At 37.1% G+C, this 20,881-nt stretch overlaps 1 protein-coding gene across 2 annotated transcripts in view; it reads left to right on the forward strand.

The window, feature by feature from the left end:
- MYO1D (myosin ID) overlaps positions 1–20,881 on the forward strand; it is a 216,891-nt gene that overhangs the window by 113,831 nt on the left and 82,179 nt on the right. The window contains exons 21-22 of one of the 2 annotated variants that reach the window (XM_025041585.1): positions 14,253–14,407; positions 15,051–15,268. In XM_025041585.1, coding sequence (XP_024897353.1) covers positions 14,253–14,407; positions 15,051–15,183 — 288 coding nt within the window. In that variant the 3' untranslated portion in view covers positions 15,184–15,268. Of the gene's footprint in view, positions 1–14,252; positions 14,408–15,050; positions 15,269–20,881 lie in introns of those variants that run through there. The other variant, XM_025041584.1, reaches the window with a different exon arrangement.

The raw sequence follows: 20,881 nt of genomic DNA on the forward strand, positions 1-20,881 counted from the left end.
CTCTCGTGCCAGAGGACCAGGAAATAGGCAACCTAGCAAAACACAGAAACCTTGTTGACAATAAACACTCTTCTCCAGAAAAACACCAGAGGGGAAAATTGCAGCTCCCACCCCAACTCTAATCAGCAAAGGCCTAGTGGAAAACCTAGACCTCTACCCACCCTATCCCTGCTAGGGTGATGTCCAAGAGGCCCAAAAGGGAGCCGGCACTTCCCACCCCACCCCGGGGAGGGGAGGTGCCCCCTTCTTCACTCCACAGTGTCAGGGGAGGCCAAGTGAGGAGCTTAGGTTTCCAGCCCCTCCTGGTAGTTGAGATGCCTTTATACTCCTCATGCACTTGGTGGTGTCAAGGAGGCCAAGTAAGGCCTGGACTTCCACCGTTGGTCCATTTGTAGCAGAAGCCTGCTAAGATAGAAGTCTTAAATTAGATCTAGAGTCTGATGACATAATACCAGGATGAGACCGAAAATCACTCATCATCCCTAAAATAGAGAGGTGCTAGTGTACACGTGTTCAACTTGTTACAAACGTAGGATAAAGAAAGTAAACCTAAAATCGAGTGAATAATCTTTTTGCATTGAGAGGATCATTAATTTGTATGGTTAAAAAAAATTCAGTTAAAAAACCAATTAGGAAAGCAACTTAATTAAGTTGGTATTTTAAGAGAGAGAAAAAATAAATTTAAAGTGGGTAATATAAAACTTGATTCAATTAGTAAAACAATTAGCTTTGTAAAATAATTTGACTGTCCAGGACCCAGTTATTTATTAGTTGTAAACCTAAATCAGTGGTTGTATGTGATTACAATCACTTGGGGAGCTTTTAAAAATTACAGATGCCCAGCCCGATCCCAGACCAAATAAATCAGAATATCTCCAGTGACTCTGATATGCAGCCAGGGTGATAGCCATTGGCCTAAATAAACCATAGAGAAGAAACGAAACAGAATGTATGTCAAGTGGGAGGATTTTTACACCTTCCGAATAATCAAAATAGACATAATGAAGTGTACGCACTCAATTTTGCTGCTCTTTCTGAAGGAGTGCCCTCTTGGGCCATTTGTCTTGCTTCATGAGATGAATCAGATTATCTGTTTCCCAAGCCCACAATAATAAATCTGAAGCTGTAATTAAAAGGGAAGTCAGTCTCTTACAAGCAGGCATATTGATAGTTGCAATATATGAAAATGAGAAGTGCGGGAAGACTCAGGAGATATAGTTCAGTTCCACTAGAAGGCTTGCTGAAAACTTGTCGAAGTGATTTCTTGAGCTAGTTCTTCACAGCAGTCTTCCTGGATTTAAAATTCAACTTTTCATGAAAATGCTGAATTCCAAGTAGTAGAGCAAACCCAGGAACTCAAACTGCCAGATATTCTGAGAGAGAGACTTTTAATAGGCATGGAATTTTTAGTAAAAAGAAAATAACCTTTAGGTCGATCCCCATGAATTGGTAGGTTCTAACCACCTTTCTAGTAAGGAATTTGACAAACTTAATCTAAATATGAAAAAGCCAAATTTGTGTGCCATATATCATGTACTTGCAACAAAGGGGAAAAATGATTATCAAGCATTTGAATTAATACAGGAGGCTATGGCAGGCCCAGCTTCAAGTGTGACACTCTCCAAATGCATTTGTATTCTATTTTGTAAAGTCCTAAGTTTATTTGTGATAAGAACATTGTCTAGGTTGTAAATTTTCTTCTTGATGGTGTCCTTAATCTCTGTCAGGATATAGAATATTTGGAAGAACATGAAGTTCAATATGGAGATGTTATTTATTCAGTGCCGTTAAACGGATTAGTATTGGAAACTTATTAAAGAGTTTTACTGCGTTACTTTCATCAATTGTTAAAAATCCAGAGTTGAAAGTCCTTGTCAATCAAAGATATAAACTTAGCCCTTTAGTCAGTTGATTACAGTTATTTTCATTGGCCTGAATAATCTCGATCAATAGTACTAGGCTCATAACTAGGTGCTTGTGTATAAAATTGATTATCCTGGCTTTAAGTCAATCTTTTGTGACTGCCCAGTGCCAATACTTTGTATAATAGGTTTTATTTCACTATCAGAATGTCACGTGGTTTACAGATGCCAGTATGGTTTGGAAGCATGTGGTCCAGGGGTACAGTCATATGTATTCCAGCAGCCCTGAAGATGCATCTGTTTTAAACATTTACAAATTAATGTTCGCCATAACAACTCTAAATCCTTAGGAAAGTAAAAGAATGATTTTATTTTTAATGAAATGGAAAACATTTCTAAGTATAGTGTTTTCTAAAACATTCTTCCAACACGGTAAAATTTTTCAAATTTTGGAATAAACTGTCACCCCAATTTATGCATTCTTTCCATGATACATTTACAAAGTTAAGATTTCTGTTTTCTGGTCACTATTGCTGCATGACAATCTACCCCAAACTTACAACCACAACCGTTTTATTATGATCACAGGTTCTTTAGGTCAGGAATTCAGAGAGGATAAAGCAGATGGCTTGTCTCTTCTCTACAGTATCTGAGGCCTCAGCTGGATAGGCTAGAAGGCTGAGGGTGACTCAAGGGTGGGGGGGGGTGGCTGGAATCATTTGACGGCTCATTCACTCAGAAGACTGACACCTGGGCTGGGAGGACTTGAATTGTGGGACTGACTGGAGATCCTTTAGAGGCCTTTCAGAGACGCTTGGCTTTCTCACAACATGGTTTGCCTTAAGGCAGTTCAGACTGCACATAAGGTGCCATAGGGCTCTGCATTTGAGTGTCCCAGTGAACAGGCAGTAGCTGCATCCCTCCTTATACCTAACCTCAGAAGTCATGCAGCATCATGTCAGTTACATTTTAGACTTACATTTTAGCAAGTCTGTGGTCAGCCCAAATTCAAGGAGAGGGGATATAGACCCTCCCACCTCCATCTCTCAATGGGAGCTGTGTCAAAGGATTTGTGAATGTGTTTTAAATCTTCCAGTCTGCCCCTTGGTCAAAAATTATTTATATTACACTGACATTCAAAATGCACTTACCCATCCCAAGTTGCCCAAAGTCTCATCCCCTTATGGCATCAGGTTCAGGGTTGAGGTCCAGGATCTCATCATCTAAGTCAGTCCAGCTGCGGTTCCTCAACTAGCCTTCCTTCAGTCTGAAGACCTGTGAACTTCAGGACTTAAAAAGGACAAGTTATGAGCCACACAAACCCAGAATACAATGATGATGCGGGAATGGGGTACCTCAGTAGACATTCTCCATTCGAAGAAATGGGGAACGGAGGCACATAAGTCACCGGCCATCTGTGTTTGCAACTAAGTAGCCTTCTTAGTCTGCTTCCTGCCACCAAAGGCTCGGAGTCCAAAAGCCTCATCACATTTTGTAATGTCTCTGTCCCTTTCTGTCCGACCCAATACAATCCCTTTGAAATCTTGGTACGCTTGTTGTGCATCAGTTTATAATCAACTTCATTAGACAAAACACACACGCACATCTCTCTGCAAGATGAACTCTCCCGAACCTTGGGCTCCTTGTGTGCTACTGTGAGACAAAGCCTGTAAGACTCTTTAGAGTCCTGTTGTTTAATAGAGAAAATTTGTAAGGCGTGCCCTTAAGATCTTTAGAGAGCCTTTAGTCTGTCTGGCATTTTCTATGAAGCACTGCTTTAGATCTTTCTGAGGTTTTGACAAAGGATTTTACAATCTCGCTCTGGATTTGATCATTGCCCTAAAACCATTTCTTAATTTGAGAATCATTTGCCATCTGGAGAAGCTGGAAATAAGAAACAGTTTCATTTTCAAATCCAGCAAGTACAAGCTTCTTTATATTTCCTCTAAATTTTGCATGAAAGCTGAACAGTTCTTTATTAAGATCATCTCTCTCCTCACGTTTTTTTCATAGACAGCAAGACGCCAGATGGCATCTTCAGTATTCTGTCTAGAAATCCTTATCTAGATCATTGAATTTGTTAAGGTACATTTTCTATTCTCAACCTTTCCACAGACAACAGCGTTGTCAAATTTTCTGCCACTTCATAACAAAGGTTCCTTTCTTCAAGCTTGAGGTAATACTTCCCTTGCTTTCTTTCCTTCAGGCCCTCAGTGACCACCTCTTCATAGCCCACTGGCGGCCTCCTCAAGGCTCCTCCAGCTTCCACCCACTTCCCAAAGGCAGTGCCAAGTCTTTTAAGATTGTGTTACAGTAGCACCTCACCTCTCCTTCCAAATTTTTGTTCCAGTTCTATGGCTGTATAACAGACCACCCCAGACTCGGTGAGGTAAAAACAACCAGCATTTTATTACATTCATGGATTCTGTGGGTCAGGAATTTGGAAAGGGCGCAGTGGGGCAGTTGGCCTGTGCGCCACAACATCTTTGGTTGGGAAGACTCAAAAGCTGGGTGTTGCTTGATAGCTGGAGACTAGAATCATTGGACCCCTCATGGCTCACTTGTCTGGCACGGGTTGGCGGGATTGAACCAGGACTGCTGACTGGAGCATCAATACCTGACCTCTCCGGGAGGATTGGGTTCCTCACAGCACGGCAACCTCAGGACAGGCAGCTCTCTTACATAGTGGCTCAGGGCACAAGCACTTGGTTACTTTCAAGTAATAGCGGTTTGTAAAGGGATAAACTCTGAGTTATCCCAAAGCTGTGTGTTGTTTCTATGACAAACCTGCACCGTGATTTATAGCTAGCTAGTTAGACCAAGGAGGGAGAGGAAGAAGAGAAAGGAGAGAAAGGGAGAGAAGAAGGGAGATTGGGAGGGACAAAGCGAGATATAAAGTCACCAGGCGTCCCGCAGAGAGAGCATCTGTCTTCCAAGTTTCTGAAGGAAAAACAGAATGAACAGAATGTTCTCCATCGTTGAGCAGCCAAATCAATTTGTTAATTGAAATCAAAAGAGCATAAATATCATAACTTCATAGTCAAACCAAAGAACTGAAGTAGAGAATAGTAAATCCCAGAGGCCAAGTGTATATATCAGAATACAGCAGATACCTGAAGAAATGAAGTGACCACTATAATTTTGAAAGCTGTTTGTGGGTCAGTCACGTCTTTGTTCGGAAGGGAAAAAGAGCCCACATTAGTGAAGTCTCTTTGAGGTGTATGTGGAGAGCATTTCCCTCAGAGGAGAAGAGATCCTCCCACTCAAGACTGTAGAGAAGCTGCTTACTGGGAGTAAGTCCAGAACGGAAAGGCCCCAGAGTGAAAACTAGACATGAAGCACTCTAAAAAAAAAAAAAGTATGCATTCTTCCAAGCTAGTCCTTGATGCTTTGAAAGGAGTTGATCATCATTTAAAAGATTAACTCTTTTTAAAGTAACAAGAGCTCAAGGGCTCATGGCCTATGACATGATTAGAGTCCTTTGTCATAAAATGTCAGTCTTTTCTTGTGATGCACACATTCTCCAGAAAGCTTTAGCTTCTCGAAATGATTGTTTGGGATTCTAGAATTTACAGCTAGCATTTTGAGGCCCCACAATGTTCAGTTACAGAGAACATGCACGCACACAGAAAGGCAGAGACATAAAGATGCAGACGAGGAAATAAAAAGAAATAAGAAGCAAAAATGACAGCAAGCAAAATGACATAGTTACAAGGGACTTGGGGGAGTTTTAACCCTGTCCTATGACCTTCTTTAATGTTATACCTCAAGATGCAGTTTTGCAACTATAGACATATACTGGGTATTAGTTCTTGACCTACAAAGTGATACTGAATCTAATCCAATAATTATAGATTTATAACCTCAACCTCCAAATTTTTTAATTATTGAAAGCTGGAAATTAGGAATCAAGGATTGTCCATCCACTAAGAGAAATCAAATGAAGTCAAATTCTATCACAAAGGATCTTACTGTAAGAAGAATATATAGGCAACCAAAAATAGTTTAAATTCCAAACCACCTATTTCAAGCAAATTTGAATAAACCTATATGCTATTCTTAAAAGAATTTAAATAGTTCGTTTAAGATCACCATTATAGCATTTGGCTTGTTTGTCACCTTCAAAGATTAACTTTTTCCTTTGTAAAATTCTCATAATCATAATGGCACAACCCATGAAAACAGAGAAAGAATAGGGAGAAAATTCAGTATTTTGTGAATTTGTTCTTACTACAGTGGATGCCTGAGTTTCTAGGTCTAAGTAATGAGCTAATCTTTTTAGCTCTCAAGAGCTAAATAAGCCAATTTGACTTATAAATATAGAACTAAGACTTTAAAAAGAACAATCAGAGGGAACTCTCTGGTATGATAGAAGTATCTTGATTTGAGTGTCAAAAATCATCCACCTATACACTTAAAAATCTGTGACTTTTGTTGTATGTAAATTACACTTCAATTTCTAAACTCCTATTTGCTTAAATTGTGTGGAGTATTTTAGTGGGAGTAGGGTCTCCTATCTTTTAATTTCCAGTTAACTCTTTTTGACCTGCGCTTTGTAAAAATAATAAGAGGCAAAAGGTATCTATTAACGATATTATATTTAGTCTCTGTTGTTTAAAAATTACATTGAAAGATCCAGGTTAAAGTCTCTCTGCCCAGTCATGATACTTGTTTTTAGTCTGCAGTTCTTTTTATAGAGTGGAGAAAGTCTCTTGTCTCCTTTATCCACAGTGCCTTGCTGCCAAAGATTACCAGGTGGTTAGAAGAAAAAATTAAAACCAATATTATAGTGATGATGTAATAATAAATACATTTGAGTATTTACCTTTTACTATGAAGAGAAATACTGGTTTGTATACTATGAGGAATTATAAAAAAGACGATACAAATACAAAACTTTGTACTTGCCTTGAAAAAGTGAAAGCCACCATCAAGCCTGACTTCAAGGAGATAATGCTAGTGGGACAAGCACACAAATAACACATAAATGTTAATAAGCTGAGTGATATTGGGGCATTTCTTATTAGTGAGCCATCCTTAGGCTTGTGATATATACCCTCTTGGTCCTGGTGTATTGTCTTGCTGAATTCAGTTTGTTAATTATTTTGGATTTTTACATCTTGCAAGATTGATTAGTCTCTGGCTGTGTGTGTGTGTGTGCACGTGCGCGTGTGCATGCATAAGAGATCATCAAGTTTTGCTACTAGGATTAAATAAAGTGAGTTGGAGTGGTTTCTATCTTTTTCTGTTCTAGAACTTTTTTAGTAGCATAGGAATCACCTTGGCCTTTAAAATCTGCTTATAACATTAGCAAAGGGCCCAGTAACATTTAGGAGAGTCTTTTTCTGACAACAGAAAAAAAATTATTTTCCTAGTTATGAATCAATTTCATTAAATTTTATCTTTCTTTGAATTAATTTTATGAATTTGTATTTTCCTATAACATCATACATCTCACATTTTAATTTAATGTGATATTACAAATGTTATTTTCTTATAATATTTAAAGTTAACACCTTTTTTTAATCCTTTTCTCATTCCTAACGTTAGGTATTTGTGTTTTTGCCTGGTTTTCTTGTTCGTTTGTTTGTTTTGGTTGGTTGGTTGGTTTTGGTTTTTTTATTAGACCCTTCCAAGGGTTTGGTTCTTTCACTGGTCTTTTCATAGAATCAACTCTTGGATTTATCATATATGTTGTTTTTCTCATTCATTCACTTCTGGTTTTACCCTAATTTTTCTTTTGATAGATTTATTTTCTTTGTCTAGTTTTTATTTTAATTTCTTTCTTATTTAATAATAAAACTAAGACGTGTTTTGTTTTGAACATAGCTTTGACTACATTCACGCATTTTGATGTGTAAAATTCTCCTCACGGACTTCTTTATTATCTATAATTGCAACTATAATCTCTTTAACCCAGGGATTGCTTAAAGAAGTGCTTTGTTTTTAAATTCTCAATAATAAGGTTGTTTTGTTGTTGTTAACCCTTTTATAATTTTCTAGTTTTATTGCACTGTAATCATAGAATGTGACCAGTGCGTATCCTGCTTTCCGTGATTGGAGAGACGAGTGTTATTTTGTAGCCTAAAACATAATAAATATGTATAAATGTTTCAGGGACCATAATAAGTTTGCGGGAAAGTTCCATGTAATTGCTAATTAAATCGTTTGATCATTCGGCGTCTCTCCATACTTCTGCTTTTTGTCTACTTGAACTGCCAAAGACTGGGTCACCCACTAAAATCATGATTCAGTCCGTTTCTTCTCATCGTAGAACAGTTTTAGCTTTATATGTTTCAGTACTATGTTATTTAATGCATGAAGAGTGGTGGTTTCCATTTTTTAAGTTATACTTTTCGTCAATATAAAACAAAAAAAAGTTTTGTGTATTTTGCCTTGGATTTACTTTGTCTGTTGTTACTATTCCCATCCTGACTTTTTTCTGGTATATCTTTATCCATCCTTTCATTTTTTTTGTTTCTATGTCATTTTGTTTTAGATGCATCTTTTAGAAACAGTATACTTAAATTTTGGTTTTGACCTAATCTGTGAGCCTTCTTTATCCAATGAAGAAGTTGTATCTCATTAGCATTTCTTATAGAAACTGACAATATTTTTTCTTACATTTAATTGTCGTTTAGATGCTTTTTAAAAATTTCATGCTATTTTCTTTTTTTTTTTTTTTTTTTTTTTTGAGTTGCTATGTTGGTCAAGTTTTATTTATTCTCTTTTTACTAATGATTGGAAAGTTATACATTCTTTTTAATTCTAATAATAGTTACTGTTTAAACTGTTTAAATGGTTACTGTTTAAATAATGTTCAAACTCATTTCTCTGAATACCAAGAATAAAATGGATTTACTTATCTCTTCCTATGAATAATGACAAAATTAATGTTTCCTTCCTCTCCTCTTCCCACACCTTTCTACATTTTCAGACAGAGGAAACAACTTTCTTTTAAAGTATGTAAACCTTTATGTTATTTTCTTGTGTAGGTAACTTCTTGTGTGTATGCCTAAATGCTTGAAGATTTTTTTTCTGTTATTCTAGAATTCAAAACTTTCTCTTGGCTACATTTCCATATGATTCTTCATTGATCATGTCTGGCTGGTACCTGTGACTTTTCTATCTAAAGACTCAACTCTTTGACTTTGAGAAATTTTCTCCAATTATTCTCTTATTTTCTGCAGTATCTATTCTGTTACTGCTTCCATTGTGTTTTCAGTTTATCAATATTTACCTTTCAGAATTGTTTTAGTTTCTAATATTAGTCTGTTTCACAGTTATTTCACAAATGAGAATACAAAATCGAGATTTCTCTTTCTAGTTCTCTCTGCATTCTTGCACTTATTCCATTTGCAAAGGAAGACATCTGCTCTGATTCCTCAGACTAGCCTTCTTCCGAACTGCCAGATCTCTTAATTGTATAGTTGTGTTCACTCTTTGGTCCTCCTTACTGAGGAGTCTCTGGGAGAATTGAGAGAGGTTATAATCAGAGACTATACATCTGCCCTGTTCAGATCTTCAAGGCCAAAGAAGAAGGCTTAGATTTATTATAGCATGGAGATCCCACAATTTATGAGAAATAAAAAGGCAACTAATAGGGGGAAGCCTTGATAAGGAGTTTCACTTCTGTCCAGGGAAGCTCATTTGTGTGTTGTGGCTGCCCAGAGCTAACTGAGATAGTGGCCCCTCCCTAACTGATGTTTTTCTACACAGTACCTTACCTTTGCATGGTACTATTGTAGGGCTTTTTAGATATTGCTGTCATATCTTCTCTTAGATTAGAGTGCAAAACCCTTAAAGGCAGAGGGGTTTTGCTTATTTGCCTTTTTATACCCTGAGTTGCTAGTATTTGATCCTTACCACAATTTTATAAGGTAGACCAGGCATCTAGTATGAAATTTATTTTGCAAGAAAAGGAGACTGGTGCCCTGAGAAATTAAATGACTCACTCAGGATCACATGGCTGAATTAGAATCGACCGCCAGGCCATCCCTTACTCCACTGCTTTTCCCCACTTACCATCCCATCTCCCAGAGCAAAAGGTGACATTCTGGATGCTGTTTGTCTTGCCGTGACGACAGCAGGGACTTAATGTTTTATTACTCGTGTAGCAAAATATATTAGGTGCTGTTTTTCCTCTTTTTTTTTTTTATGGGACTCTGGATGCCCATAGGCCTGAGCATACACAGAAGAATTGCTACACATAGCAGCATAAACCCTCCCAGACAGGGTGGAATACAGAAAGGCAGGAAGAGACGCCCACACCCCGATGTGGGAAGGTGGCTGAGAAAATTCACAGGCTCCTCTCCTCTGGCACAGACAGCATCTAGGAAGGGATCCTCTCTCTGGACGGTTTCAGCATTTACTACTGAATCTCTGTCCCCAGACCCCTGCAGCTAATGCTCCTGGGATGTGCCGGCAGGGTTACTGCTATGAGAATTCTCATTTTATTAGGCTTTAATCAAGCTCTCCTGTGAAGTGCTATATAAAATCAATTTTTAATTTTGTATGTAAAATAATCAAATGAGAGTGAAACATCACAGACATAAAATGTTTTTTAAAATGAAAATGCTACTTTTAATTTGATCATCTATAAAAATTAGCTGAATGGGATGCATCTAAGTGGCAGAAAGATTGATATATTCTCTTACTGGTGGCCTCAGAAAGCCCGTGATCTACATAGGTGAACTGATTTCCAATTCCTTGAATATTTTCTCCTCTCCATTAAGCACTGACCCTGGCATTCTTTAAAATCAACCTAAGAACTCACTTCCTATGAAAATATATTCACTTGATGTTTAAGAATACTTATTTATGCAGCTTGTGTTCACTTGTACATAATCTTTGAAAAAGCTTGCTGTGCTAAAGAACACGGGTCTGGGTCAGGCTGCAGGACTGAGGTCCAGTTCCAGGGTCTGCTAATCCCCTAATCTCATTGAACCTCAATTTCTTTATCTGTAAAATGTGGGCATGGAACTCAATAGCCTTCCAAATGTATGAACTGTTAAAGTTGTTTGCTGTTTGTCTCTTCCACAGGATTATGAATCCCCCTAGAACAGGATTTTTCCTTTAGCATCTTTGGTACTTCCATCTCCAACCCAGGCAGCCTGGCACTCCGCATTGCCCCCAGTGGACACCCTGTCTATACTGGTTGCCAGACTAAACTGACAGCACCTGTGGTGGCCAGGAGGTGGCACTTTGGTATTTTCTGCAATAGAAGAACAAACCACAGAAGGAGAAATCACTTGGGCTTTTGCTTTACTGACCACAATAGAATATCTAGGGAGCAAAACGATCAAGGTGTTAGGTTTTTATATTTACATATAATAAGATTGGCTTTTGGTAGTGGTGATGGTATACAGGTGTGTGGGTCTTAACACATGTGTGGATTTGTGTAACCACCACCACAGTTGGAATACAGAGTTGTCCATCGCCCCCCAAAACTTCCTTGTATCTGAATCCCCCTGATCACAAACTCTGACAACATTGATCTGTTGTCCATCTTTAGAGTTCTGTCTTGTAGAGAATATCACATAAAAGGAGTCATGCAGTATGTAAACTGTGAGGCTGACTGCTTCACTCAGCATACCTTTGAAATGTATCCATGTTGTTGCATATCAATAATTTGTATCATTAATTCATTCCTTTTTATTGCTGAATAGCATTTCATTATATAGATGTATCACAGTTTATTTATCCATTCACCTATTGGTGGATATTCCAGTTGTTTCCAGTTTGGGGCAGTTTTGAATAGAGCTGCTATAAACATTCATCTATAAGTTTTTATGCAAACATAAGGTTTTATTTCTCAAGGATAAATGCTTAGGAGTGAGATTGCTGGGTCACATGGTAACTCTACGTTTAACTTTTTGAGTAACTGCCAAACTATTCCCAGTGATTGAACCATTTTACATTCCCACCAACAACATATGAGAGATCCAGTTGTTCTGCATCCTCACCAGCATTTTATATTCTCACTTTTGTGGTGGTGTTGTTTTGTTTTGTTTTGTTTTTGGCCGTTCTGATAGGTCGTGGTGGTATCTGTTGTAGTTTTAATTGCATTTCCCTAATGGCTGGTGATGTTAAACATCTTTTCATGCGCTTATTTGCCACCCATATGTCTTCTTTGGTGAAGTGGCTTTAAATTTTTGCCCATTTTTAAATTGAGGTGTTCGCTTTCTTATTGTTTAGTTTTAAGAGTTCTTTATATATTCTGAACACAGTCCTTTATCAGATATATCTGAAAATATTTTCTCCCTGTCTGTGGCTAGTCTTTTCATTTTCCTACCAGAGAAAAGTTTTAAGTTTGATTAAATTCAGTTTAACAATTTTTTTCTCTTATGGGTTATACTTTTGATGTCATTTTTAAGAAATCTTTGTCTAATCCAAGGCCACAGAGATTTTTCTACTATTTTTTTTTCTGTATTTTTATACGTGGATATCCAAATGTTCCCTCCCAGTTATTCCAATGTCCTGAATATCCTTTGTCCATTGAATTGCCTTTGCACCTTTGTGAAAAATCATTTGGCCATATTTGTGTGGGTCTATTTCTGACTCACCATTATGTTCCACTAATCTATGTTTTTATCCCTTTGATGATCCCTTTGACAATTACATTGTCTTGATTACTGTAGCTTTATAATAAGGAAGAAAGTCTGTGAGTCCTCTAACTTTATTATTTTCCCAATTGTTTTGGTTATTCTAGTTCCTTTGTCTTTCCATACACATTTTAGAATCAACTTGTTGTTACTTACAAAAAATCCTGCTGGGATTTTGGTTAGGATTGCATTAAATCTGTAGATCAATTTGGGGAAAATTGGCATCTTAACATTTTTGAGTTTTCCAGTCCATGAACAAATTATTTCTATTTACTTAGATTTTTCTTTTTTATCTTTCATCAGCATTTTAATTTTTTTTCTTTCCTCAGTCTGCTGTAGTTTTCAGCATACAGGTCCTATACACATTTTGTTAGGTTCATATCTAAGTATTTTGTTTGGAGACTTGTGGATGGCCTTATTTTAAAATTTCTAGTAGTTCATTTCTAGTATATAGAAATATTTTTATATGTTGTCTTTGTATCTGGTGACTTTGCTAAACCCACTTATTAGTTCTGGGAGCTGTTTTGTAAATTCCCTTGGATTTTCTATGTAGACAATCATGTAATCAGAATATAAAAACATTAGTTTCTTCTCTTTCACTCTGTATGCCTTTTAAATTTCTTTAAACCTGCCTTGTTGCACTGGCTCGGACTTCTACTGTGATGTTGTAGAACAGCAATGACAGTGGAGATCCTTGCATTGCTCCTGATCTCTGGAGAAAATAGCCAGTCTTTCACCACTAAGTATGATATTAGCTGTGGTGTTTTGTAGATGTCATTTATCAGATTGAGTCCTCTTCTAATCCTGGTTTGCTGAGAGATTTTTATCACAAGTGAATGTTGAATTTTATCTAATGCTTTTTCTACATCAATTTATATCACGTGGCTTTCTTTTTTAGTCTGTTGCAATGATGGATTATATGAATTGATTTTTTAAGTACTGAACTAGCTTTGCACATCTTAGATAAACATCGCCTGGTCCTGGTGTATTATTTTTATATATTATTGGGTTCAGTTTGCTAATATTTTGTTGGTCATTCGTACATCCATGTTCGTGAAGAATATTGGATATTGGTCTGTAATTTTCTTTTCTGTCACTGCCTTTGTTTATTTTTGGTACCAGGATAATGCAGACCTCACAGATGAGTTGCAGAGTGTTCCCTTCTCTTCTATTTATAAGAAGAGATATGGAGAACTGGTGTTATTTCTTTAAACAGTTGGTAGAATTCACCAGTGAAATTTGGTAGAATTTATCTGAGCCTGGAGTTTTCTTTTTTGAATGGTTTTTAACTACAAATTTAATTTTTTTAACAGATATAGCAACATTCAAGATATCTATTTTTTGGGGGGTGAGTTTTGGTAGTTTGCAGCTTTCAAGGAATGATTTGGTTTTGTCTCAGTTGTTGAATTTATGTACATAGAGTTGTTGGAAATATTCCTTTATTATCCATTTAATGTTTACGTGGTCTGTAATAATAATCTCCTTTCATTCCTCATATTGGTAATTAAGTCTTCTGTGTTTTATTCTTTCAGGCTACAGGTTTAGCAATTTTATTGATCTTGAAAGATCAGCTCTTTGTTTCATTGATTTTTCTCTATTGTTTTTGTTTTCAATTTCTTTAATTTTTATTCTTTATTTTCTTCCATCTGCTTGTTCCATGAAACTTGATAAAAATTAAAGACATCAGGATTATCGATAAGTGATTTATTAATAAATTATAAAATATATTTTTAAATTTATTCTTTTGAGGTCCAACTGAATGTTTCCGTACTTTGTCTCTTTGCAGTTGACCGGTCTGAGTGTCTCCAATGGAAAGGACCAACTCGTAGTGTTCCACACAAAAGACAACAAAGACCTCATTGTCTGCCTCTTCAGCAAACAGCCAACCCACGAGAGTCGAATTGGAGAACTTGTTGGAGTCCTGGTGAATCATTTCAAGAGGTAAGGCTTGATTTTCATAACTAAGACAAGTTTCAAACACATGAAACCTTTCATCATAATTCTCTCTGATTGTGCCAATTTTCATGTATTGAGTTATTTCCCTTCATAAGGAAAACTTAAATCATCTGTTTCACAGAAGGCAAAATTAGCATCCAAGCTTAGTTTCAAGATTAGGAATGAACCTCTGTTTTTCTAGCCGCCAGCTGAACCAACAATGAGAGATTTCCCTAATCGTGATTTCTTCACTGCCAATCCAAATGTAATTAAATCCAGAAGATAGAAAAATTACTTTTTATCACAGCTCCTCATTTACCCCAAATATAATCAGTGAGTGTGTCTACTATGAATATAAACCAATTAGAAGGCAGGTTTAGGATGACATGTAGGTCCATGAAGACTAAAGGAATCTCTGAGAGAAGCAATAACCTCTACAAAAACATGGAGTTGTGGTGAAACATGTTATATTCTGAGAACTTCAGAGTAAACCTAGATAATGTGTGTGTTGTGAACAGTGATGTGAGAAATATAAACAGCAGATCCTGAGGGCGATGGGGACCAGTGAGTTGATCATTTTAAGCAAGGGAGTGATTTTGTCTGGTTATTTGTTGGAGTTGTTTTAGAGACGGCATTTTTCTTCCCACAGGAGGTCATGGAGTATTTGGGATGGGGTGTTTCCAACTCCAAAGTCAGATGTTCTTCCCATTGTAGCACACTGTCTCTACCTCCCCACCCCACTGATGTCAGGAGAAGACCACTCCTCAAAACTCAGGGACTGAGAAGTGAGCCCAATGTCCAATTTTTTTTTCTTCCTAAAAGACATTTCCTAAGTTGCTGGAAATAATCAAGTATTCCTTATTAGTATTTTTTTTTTTTAAGTTTAGACATGGCTTTTATTTCTCTAAACAAAGACATATTTAGAATCAGATGTCCACATGTCAAATTATACTATACTCATTTTTTGCTTAAAAATGTATGAAATATAATTTTAGAAGTAGGCTCCACAGACCTTTTATTTTATGTTATTAAACCTTGTATTCTGGGTCAAAATAGATCTTTAAATATCTTATATATTTAAATGTTTTTAAATGCTATAAATAAAATAATGTTTAATGGTCATATGGTGGGAAAAAATAAGAACCTAAGGAATTATCAAAAAATAATAAACATATGGGCCTTTGAAAAATTCTCTTTCATCTACCAAATAATTATAAAGATAAGAGGAATATTGAAGAGTTTTGAATGGAAGGGAAAGACTTGGGGAAAGCAACTCTACGATAAAGTCTATAACACAAATAAGCAGACTTATTATCCTCCTAGTATTTAGTTATGGCAAAGTCTGGACAATTAACAGGATTTAAATTTGTATGCCTATACTAATGAAGAGTTTTGCCTGGGAAATTGGAGTATTTTTTTCTCAATCTGGGTCTTGTTTAGCAAATTCCAACCCCTTTAAATGCCTCTATAAGAGATGGAAAATGTGAATCTGGTCCTAGAATCCATCTGGTGCTTTCTTTCCTCAGCATATGCATTCTGAGATATGCTTCTAGTAGCTTTCCCTCCTATCTTTAATATATGTAAGAATTTTAAATGCCTTTACATTTTATAAATGAAAGAGAATAAGGCTGTCAAGTTGCTAGATTTTCTTATAGTTTATTCTTAATGTTCCTGTCCTATGAATTAAGAGGTCATGTGCAAATAAAAAATAAAATCCCTCCTTCTTGCCCTTAGAGATTGCAGGCTTGGAATTTTGACATAGAGTTATAGTCATAAACTTGCTATTGACTTCTTGAGGAAAGGTTAATTTGATTTTTTTTCTAGCTATTTTCCTTTATTGTCAAGTATCATATCATTGGTGTGACTTTGAGAAATAGATTGTGTTTTACAAGCATAATGATGTGGCATGTAATCATATTTACCCCTGGGTTAATTATGGAAATCCAAAGGTGAGGGATCTGTGTCCAGACCAATTCTTTACCTTCCAGATAATTTCCTTAAAGTACAGTCGGAGAAGTTCTCTGGTTAGAAGTTGACAGGAATGGGCTCAAGGTAATAAAACAGGAATGGGCTCAAGGTAATAAAACAATTATAAAGAAAGAGGATTAGGACTTAAGTCCGTGAGCAAAATTCCAGTCAAGTTATGGAGAGAAGAGAGAGAAGTAAAAATTTTGGAAAAGAGTATCTCATTTTATTAGGACAGCACAACACTATATCCAAAACAAGTAAGAAGAGCACAAGAAGAGAAAATTATAGTCCAATCCTATTTTAGTGCAGAGAATTTTTTAAATCCTAAATAAAATGCTCCAAAATTGGATCTAAGAGTGTTTTAAAAGAATAATGCATCATGTTCAATGAGGCTGTACCCTGGGAATACAAGGATGGTTAACCATTAGAAAGTCCTGTTAACCTAGTCCTGTATAATAGCTCTTACTAGAAGGCAAAAATACTATTTGATAAAATTCGATACTTATTCTCAATAAATAAACAATCAAAATGAATAAATCATCAGTAAAAGAGCAGTAGGAACAACTAAGTGGCAAACCTGCAGCTGTTGATCAAAATAAGTTGAGCAGAAATGGCTACAGAGTTACCACACAGGGTGCCTATGGCATAAGGGAACTTCTAAGCCATGCCGACCCGATGTATGGAGGGTGAAGAGGAAGGATGTAGTCAGCTGAGGGGAGAAATGGCTTCAGGCAGAGGATGCTGCAGTGTGGAGAGAGAATGAGGTGAGGTCACAACCTGACCTGAAACTGTAGGGCAACCCTGATGATAGGTAACCTCACCTCTTCAGGGGCTGAACTTCAGCAAACAGCTGCCCTCATTCAAAGCAAATAATAAACCAGAAGGAAAACAGCAAGAGAACTGTGCATAGGCACAGTTTCAAATCAGTATAAAATAAGGAACAAAGAAAATAAAGACAGATTTAAAAAAAATAAAGAAAAATATGGGAATAAACTTGATATTTAAAAAAGAACAGCTGAAGCACAGACCAATCAGAACAGACGCCATCCAGAAATACCTGATAGATATAGCCATGCCAGTGAGTCCACAGATCAGAAATTTTACCAAAGGAGGAAGGGAGGGGACCCAAAGTCAAATAGGTTTAGGATATGCTAATGAAGTTAAATAGCTTTCTTTACTACAGTACTTCTCAGAGCCTTTAATATGCCTTTGTTTATTTTAAAGATAGCCAGTAAAAAAGCTGTAAGGATATGTGTGTGTGCATAAGTATATATACACACACACATATATGATTCATCATCTTGTAGGCTATTTCTAGAAAGATGCAAGAGGTAGAAAACAATGTTCGTCTCTGGAGAGGGAGAGGGGAAGTAGGGAACTGGGAGAAAGAGGTAGGAGGGAGATTTATTTATTTTCCACTGTAAACTTTTTTCAACAAATATATATGTTACAATCTAAATTTTTTTCATTTCGATAATAAACTAACAACAGCTAGTTTTTTGGCATATTATAGATGGCTCTGAATTCATGGTTATTTTCCTCTCCTGTCCAGAAAAGTAGAAAACAGAAGAGCTTTCTAAGTGAACAGTCTATCTCGTGGCATTTAAATACCTTGACATAAATCCAAATAAAATCTTTTGGAATACCATTGTTCTGCATGGTCCCATTGTATGTGTCACATGAACCTAAGATAAAGTTTCCTTTCCTGTGGTGGTTGTGCCAGCGGTTTTCCCCGCGAGGTCGCTTTGCAGAGGTTAAGAAAATGGCTAACTTGACTTTAGGTTTGTATCTCATTCTCAGCAGTGACTACCTGCTGGTAGTGAGCTTTTGTGCCCACTAGTAAACAGATGGTCTCACATTGGCTGCCCGAACTAGAGAGTCACCAGAAACTCTGCAATATTAAGCTGTTAAAGGACCCATCTGCCCTAAGCAGCTGTCCAGGCATTTGCTGGTCTGAATGCTGGAAACCTCAGTATAACCCCAGTCTTGGGCATAGAAACTCCTTATTTTTCCGCTTCTATTTCTGTAGACGAAAGCCAGAAGTCACTGCCATCAGCTTCTTGTTTTTCCTAAGCAGTATCTTTAATATCTGCTTAATTAAAGGAGCACCAGTACTGAGTTTAACTGAACACTTGACCTGTTTCTCTGCTGTGTTTTGCTTATGTTCTTTTTAACTTGCCCCTGAGACCACAGGTAGTTGTAGACCAATAAGCAGGCCATTGGTTGTTGCCTGGGGAAGGTAAGGCCTCCTGACTAGAGGTGAAGGAAGCAGAGGAGTGAGGCCACCTCCCAAAGGCCTCTGCTCCTGGCCCGCCCTGCCCAGCACTGCCACTGCTCTCTGCCTTCCTGCTGCTGCCACATGGGTCTCTTGCTCCTCTGTCCCTGACCTTGAATTTGTGTTTTCATGGTCATTGATCTGTATTCCCATACTGCTTTCCTCAAATGCCTAGCTGCTAATCATAGTAGCATACATCCTAACTAAAAAATATATAAATAAAATAAAGATAGTCCAAAATAATGTAGATGGCCAACTATAGAGGCTTGGTTAATTAAATTATGGTCCATCTCCTTCATCTAATATTGGGGCCATTTAAAATTATAATTATTGAAGGTATCTGGTTTATGGTGACAGCAATTCACCCTCCTCTGCCTTCCCATAGAGATATACATGAAAACAGAGATGCCAACTTTCCAATTGCTGGAAATTAGAAGTGTTACTCAACCACAGCCACTGAGAGGGAAGTCCTTTACCTGCGCTGACATGTCATTTCATCAGGCCTTCCTTGACCACTCACTCCAGCACTCCCTGCCTCCCTACCCTGCTTGATTTTCCCCCATGGCTCTCATATCCATCTAATACCGTATCTTTACTTTGTTTATTCCTTTATCGTATATATTCCAACTAGAACATGAGCCCCATGTTAGCAGGGACTGGTTGCTGCAGTTTCCCTAGTGTTCAGATCAGTGCCTGGCACTCGCAAGCCTCCCTATAGATAATCATTAAATACCAAGGTCTGCTAATGGGGCCCACTGGCCATAGTTATACTACCAGCCCTTCTCCACCGATAATGTGCATCTAGCCCACCAGAAGAAGGTCCTCCTTCTGTGTGAAAGAAAAAAACTCCTACAGTTTCCTTCCACTTATGAATACCTCTTTTCTTGTACTGATTCCAGGATTATGGCTCTAAGCGATGTAGTACATCTAAGGACAGAATTGAATAGGTATTTTAAGATACTAAATCAGCCACTAAAAGAGCTATGAGATGAAAGAGCCATGGCATGTTGTATGCTGGGGGTTCCTGCTTTTCATTTACTTTTTTTTTTAACCACTGAGGAACTAGAAATAATTTCATACTCCTCTTTCAACATGGGAGCAAGATGTAGGGACTTCTGCTCAGAGCAGTAGCTTCATAAGTAAAAGACTTCAAAACCACAAATAGAGGCTGTGCACATGAGCTAGCTCTCCAGCTTAAAAGTGGAGAAATGGATTCTAACTACAAACAGGTGGGCTGTAAGAAAGAACCCAGAAGAATCTGTGTGTTCCTTTTGTGTGAGACCACCAGAACAGAATAGATGTCCTTTGGTTATGAGGCTTATAAAAGAAGACAGTAGCAGTGAGAAAGATGCAGACTATAGACTTAAAAAGAAAAGCCTATATCTGAAAAGGATTATAACAGAAATTCACATTATAGAAACTATCTGTATCCTGAATAAAATTCAAGAAAGCATAGATTCTACATAATCAGATCAAAGATCACATGACAGACTGAGGAAGAGGGGGCTGGCTGAGAAACAAAAATGGTCAATTATTTGAATGAAGTAAGAAAAGATATTAAAAATATAAAACAACATTAAAATGTGGAAATGACACAGTTGATATTGCAGGAAGTAAAATTGATGTGAAAGAAAAGTTTGTCTCGGCATGCAGAGAAAGGGGACGATGACAAAGAAGTTGACAGATATAGAAGACAGAAAAAAAGTTTACATGCAAATAATAGGTATATTTGAAAAAGAAACATTGAGCAAAAGTAAGACTGTGTTACATTGATTCAAAGAAGTACAGTTTTAAAAATTTTAACATCTGAAATTGGGACGTGACTTAAAATTGATGGATTCTTACCGTGATAATGGGCAACATCTTAGCAATACACAAAATAAGGGTACAGAACGATGCCTACAGAAAAGGCATCTTATATTCAATAAAATATGGTAGTTTAAAACATACTAGAAGAAAACCTTCCTATGCTAAATGCACTTTGTCTGAAGATCTAAAGTGCCTGCTTTTTTTTTCCTCTAGTGACCTTTTTTAATTTCAAAGATTAACAGATTATATATATAGTATTGAAGCATATAGCCTGGAAGGGGATGCGGGGGGTGAGGGGGAGAGTAAGATGCCCTTACAAAGGGAACAAAAGTTAGGATTACCTCCATCTCTGTTCTGCAGTAATAAATGCCAGAATCCAATGGAGGAACATCTTTAGTCTTTTGAGGGGAAAAGGTTAGGGCCCAAGA

The sequence above is a fragment of the Pteropus alecto genome, unplaced genomic scaffold (genome assembly GCF_000325575.1).
Source record: "Pteropus alecto unplaced genomic scaffold, ASM32557v1 scaffold98, whole genome shotgun sequence".
In the NCBI taxonomy this organism is placed as follows: domain Eukaryota; kingdom Metazoa; phylum Chordata; class Mammalia; order Chiroptera; family Pteropodidae; genus Pteropus; species Pteropus alecto.